The sequence below is a fragment of the Frankliniella occidentalis genome, unplaced genomic scaffold (genome assembly GCF_000697945.3).
Source record: "Frankliniella occidentalis isolate FOCC.00 unplaced genomic scaffold, Focc_3.1 Scaffold44, whole genome shotgun sequence".
Classification (NCBI taxonomy): Eukaryota; Metazoa; Arthropoda; class Insecta; order Thysanoptera; family Thripidae; genus Frankliniella; species Frankliniella occidentalis.
This window is the reverse complement of record NW_026267174.1, coordinates 1,773,460-1,778,203: the sequence shown is the minus strand read 5'-3', so window position 1 is coordinate 1,778,203 and position 4,744 is coordinate 1,773,460. Positions and strand designations below refer to the sequence as shown.

The following is a 4,744-nucleotide window of genomic DNA, read 5'->3' as shown; positions in this document are numbered from 1 at the left end:
TCAGCCCAGGGGTCGAGTCCAGGTCGGGGCGAACATTTTGATGTGGTTTTTTGGCGAGGGGGGGGGGGCTGCTGAGTAGGCGGTCGAGTCCACCTCCCCATGTCGGCTGGTCTTTTGTCTTAACCCTTGGTCCCCGCGCCGCAAACTACTCAATAGGAAAAAATGAACCTCGGACAGTATTCGAACCGACAACCATGCGCGTCCCGAGCGCGCGCTCTACCAACTGAGCCAATGATGAGGCTTTTACATCGGTGAAGCTTATCTCCGCTGTGGCTCTCACCCCGAAACATATGGCTGGCAGAGGAAAAAGGGTTCCGTCGACTAGATTCGAACCAGCGACTGTTTGCGTACCGGCCCATCACATCAGGTGTCGCACGGCTGTAAAGTCATGGCCAGCGGAGCGCGAAAATTATCACCTGGCTGAGATTCGAACCAGTGACCAGGTTCATTCTGGGCCCGGACGCTACCGACTTTGCCACGACGGAACAATACAGAGAGCTACCTTCGGCGGCATCCAGATCTCTGCTGTGGCTGACGCCCGAAGACACTTGGCCAGCAGCGCAGGAAAAATGATCGCGGACGGGATTCGATCAACTGACCATCCCCACGATCAGCCAACGATCACGCTTTAACACGCTCGGCTCTCGGATGCTCCCCCGGGGCCGAAGTCTGAGCTCGGTCCTGCCTAACGGGAGACAAAAAGCGACAAAGAAAAAAATTTACCCTGCCCGGGAGTTGATCTCAGTGCCGACAATTTTGGTTCGGATGAAGCTGCATGCGGTCATGTCGACGGTCCACAAACAGGGACGCCTGAGACGGGCAGAGAGGGGCTGCTTCGGGCGGTTTAGCTATCTGCCCGCACCCTTTATCAGCTAAAACGCTTCGCTGAGACATTTACCGCTTTAGAAATATTAAAAATAAAATGGGCAGAGGGCAGGTGAAGGAAAAGAAGAAGAGAATGGAAATCGTATTTAGTAATTGAGACAAAAGTAATTATTAATAATTATTATCGAGATCACAAAAGTACGTCCACAAAAAAAACAGTTTTGTCGTCTTGAAAACACGCGCTCTCTTTCTGTAAGTCCAGTCTACCCTCAGTAGATTGGTCTGCTTCCAGTCAAGTCGTTCTGGTCAAGGATAGACATCCGCCTGCAGTCCGCTGGTAAGGACTCCATGATGGACTGCGAGATGCTGGCTGGTGCCTGCAAATCGGAGAATATATACAGAATCAAACTTTTCAGTTGCGGAAGAGGTGAAGTGTGTGATGTGTATTTTTGTAGTGCATCTACACATTACCTGTAGCGCCAGGGTCAGACGACGGGGCGGGTCAGCCAGCGAGGCGCTCGTGTGTCGGCGGCCGGTGGCCAAGCTGGGCACAAAGTGGCTCTCCGTGAAGGGAGCTCTGTCGCGGAGCTGCGACCTGCATGAACAAAGATTAAGTTTCACGGTGATCTTTCATTTGTCGTGAAGGACACGACGAAACGGTAACAAACAGCACTCGAAGCCACTCGGCTAAATACTTCGTTGTGGCCTTTCGAGCTGTGATAGTCGACCCTAGGTTCTCACCATGTGCTGGTCGACACGACGGCGTGGACCTTGGGGATGGGGACGCCGTTGAAGCCACAGGCCAGGGAGATGGTGTAGGCGCCGGCGTTGTGGTACACGAGCCAGCTGCCCAGCTCCAGCGGCGGCAGCATCACGCCGTCCTCCACCTTGTCGAGGCCGTCGCACGTCGCGCCCCACACCGAGCTGGGCACCGCGTCGCACGACTCGCCGTGGGCCTGTGGGGGCAGGGCAGCTGGCGTTACACGGGGCGGCAGGAAGGCGTCAGCTGACCAACCGCGAATACGGCACGCACCTCGAGGGGGAGGCCGTGGAACCTTCTCCGGTTGAGGACGTCGAAGAAGGAGCCGTACACGCCGTCGTTGATGTAGTACATGACGCTCTCCAGGTCGCCGGCCTCGTTGCGCACCTCCCTCTTGGAGTGCACGTTCGCGGCCAGGGTGAAGGCGGAAGACACAAAGTATAGTCCGGGCTCCGAGATGACGTCAACGTCGGGAGAGGGAAAGAACTCGGCTACGCTCGAGTTGATGGCCTTCGCCATCTGCAGGAGGAAAGTGGTAGGTGTGAGTTAGAGGACCGTATATACGCACGCACCCTCACTGTTTTGGACATTTCGGATTCATACCACACAAAAAGCAGCGAGGCGTACCTTGCGGAAGACGGGCTCATCCTCGGGGTCACCCGGGTAGCCGCCGCCGACGTCGAGAAGCCTCATGCCCCGGATGCCCAGTCCCTCGGCGACGTCGAAGACATGCCTGGCGGCGCGCACCGCCCTGCGGTAGACGTGCTCCTCCCTGCAGCCCGAGCCGACGTGGAAGCTCACGCCCACCACCTGCAGCCCCAGGTCGCGCGCCGTGCGCAGCAGCCGCGGCGCGTCCCTCTCCGCGTCGCAGCCGTACTTGATGCCCAGGCAGTAGGTGGCGTCGTCCGCGTCGCAGCGGATGCGCAGCACCAGCCGGCACTTTGGGTGCAGCGCGCGCATCTTGTACAGCTCCTCCTCGTTGTCGAACGTGGCCAGGTTGATGCCGCGGCCCGCTGCGAAGCGGATGTGCGTCGCGGGCTTGGCCGGCTGCGCGAAGATGATCCTGCTCGGGTCCACGCCCAGGCTCAGCACCTCCTCGATCTCGCCCTGCGGAGCCCAAGCGGGAGGGTGAGACATGCGCGATGGTGACGAGCACGGCCCCTGTCCTCCTGCGAGCCGCCGTTCGAGCAGGTCCTCACCTTGGACGCGCAGTCGAAGCCCGCCCCGAGCGCGGCCAGCGTGTTGAGCACGACGCGGCTGGCGTTGCACTTGACGGCGTAGTGCGGGCGGACGCGCGGCAGCAGCTGGCGCCACAGCTCCATCTTGTGCACCACGTCGTCCACGTTGCACAGGTAGAAGGCGTCCTCCTGGCCCGTGGCGTGGCACACGGACCGCAGCTCGTCCAGCGGCGACAGCTTCGGCCCCAGCACATGCACGTAGTCCTCCGGTTCCAGCAGGCCCTGCATGGTAGCGCCTGTTTCCTGTGGGAGGGAGGGTGCGCTCAGTATGGTCTTTAGGATCGAAACATTAATTTTTCCAGATAACCAATTACAATCATTCTCGGAATCATTGGGCAAGCAATGGGATCTTCGCGCCTGCAGGACTCGGGGTAGGCCACCCCGCAGTACATGCATGCACTGCAGGCGATATTTTGCCTACCCACTAGGCGATATGAGAGCTTGCAGAAGCTGAACTGGGCTGGTTACTGGCAACGGCGAATGACGGGTGTTCTTTCTGGATGATCCCCTAAATAGGCATATGCCCAGCCCAGGGTGCGCTAGGGAACCTAGGCCCTACGTAACCTAACTAAGGCACTCCATGTCTCCCAACTTACCGACTTTAAGGTCGAGCGAGAAGAAAAGGTTTGGAGTAGGCTCCTGCTTGCACCGCTGCTCTCGAGATGTCGGGGGCGCTCAGTGCTGCCTGGACCGTCGCGCGCCTCCCTTTTGTACCCGCGAGATTGGCGCTGAACTGCGCCCCGCAGTCGCGTGCTGTACCCCCTAATCCTAATCCCCGCGAGTATCCTTTAACACAACTCCCGCTCACGGTATCAAGCGGTATCTCAGTTCTCCTCCTCCCGCGCTTTGCCTCCTCCCCTCTCCATGCCCGTCCACCGCCAGCCCGCCTCAGCTGCCATCCCCACGCTGCTCCCATAGCTCCCCTCCCTGGATGTCCGCTATTCGGGAAACCAGTGCGGCCGTGGACGTTTTCGATCGCCCTGCTGTTCGATGGAACCTCGGATGCGTGTGCCGATTTTGTGGACTTTACCGCACGAAAGTCACTCGGATGTTATAGGCAAAGCTAAAGGACTCCCCGCGCAGACCTACATGTTGCTCTGATACCTCAGGTTTGAAAAGACGACTGGTCGGACCGTTTCTACTTTGTTTCCATATTGAGGTCGGCAGTGAAATTGCAGATTATGTCAGATGCCCCTTCTGGGGACTGTTTCGGATTGTGGATGTCTCTACCAGAACGTAAAACCACTCCAGTTCTCCAGTCTGTCTGTTCATTGATTGTTCAACGCGTCCTCGCGGCTTGCTTGGAGGACTCTTCATTGGACAATTGACTGACCGGCCTTTATTTACGCAAAGCAGAAAGAGGCAGCGTGTCTTGTCCTTCCCTGTCAGACTGTCAATCATTATCATAGCATATGTGGACGACAGGGTTCGCAGGACCAATAACAACTGTTTTCAACTCTCAATTAAGTGGATTCACCGCCATACCCTGCAACTTTTTAACCTATGCACCATAATCTCAAAAGCTCCTCGTCTTCATCCATATTAAGTTGGGAAAAATAAGAAACAACTCTTACGACGCGCGACGCAAGCTGACGTCACATATCGCAACTCCCACACACACTCACGCTGCGCCCCCTGCCCCTTCGAGAGGGCGGCTGCGGGGAAGGTCCCCTTGTTTACGGAAGAGGCCTCGTCGTACAGTATAATCCCCCCTCATTCTTCTCCGCCGGCTCTGGCTCGTTCCACAATAAATGGCGGTATACCATAAATATACATGCATCAAACATAGCAGAAACGACTGCATAGACTCACTCCGTACAACACAGCGCTTACGCTTCCAACCCCGCACTACCCTCGCCACAACTTCACCATCACCCCCGTCCGCCAGGCGTGAGTAGGTCGGGTTGGGAGGGGGCTGGGG

The 4,744-nt window shown here is 57.5% G+C and overlaps 1 protein-coding gene across 10 annotated transcripts in view; it reads right to left on the bottom strand.

Moving 5' to 3' along the window:
- LOC113207169 (ornithine decarboxylase 2-like) overlaps positions 1 to 4,744 on the bottom strand; it is a 14,728-nt gene that overhangs the window by 9,686 nt on the left and 298 nt on the right. The window contains exons 1-7 of one of the 10 annotated variants that reach the window (XM_026423634.2): positions 3,420 to 3,570; positions 2,785 to 3,066; positions 2,213 to 2,692; positions 1,859 to 2,104; positions 1,567 to 1,781; positions 1,297 to 1,420; positions 971 to 1,202 (exon numbers count right to left, since the gene is read on the bottom strand). The exons of 6 other annotated variants lie outside the window; for them this stretch is intronic. In XM_026423634.2, coding sequence (XP_026279419.2) covers positions 1,095 to 1,202; positions 1,297 to 1,420; positions 1,567 to 1,781; positions 1,859 to 2,104; positions 2,213 to 2,692; positions 2,785 to 3,051 — 1,440 coding nt within the window. In that variant the 5' untranslated portion in view covers positions 3,052 to 3,066; positions 3,420 to 3,570 and the 3' untranslated portion in view covers positions 971 to 1,094. Of the gene's footprint in view, positions 1 to 970; positions 1,203 to 1,296; positions 1,421 to 1,566; positions 1,782 to 1,858; positions 2,105 to 2,212; positions 2,693 to 2,784; positions 3,067 to 3,419; positions 3,571 to 4,744 lie in introns of those variants that run through there. 3 more of the 10 variants (XM_052266952.1, XM_052266951.1, XM_052266950.1) reach the window with 3 other exon arrangements.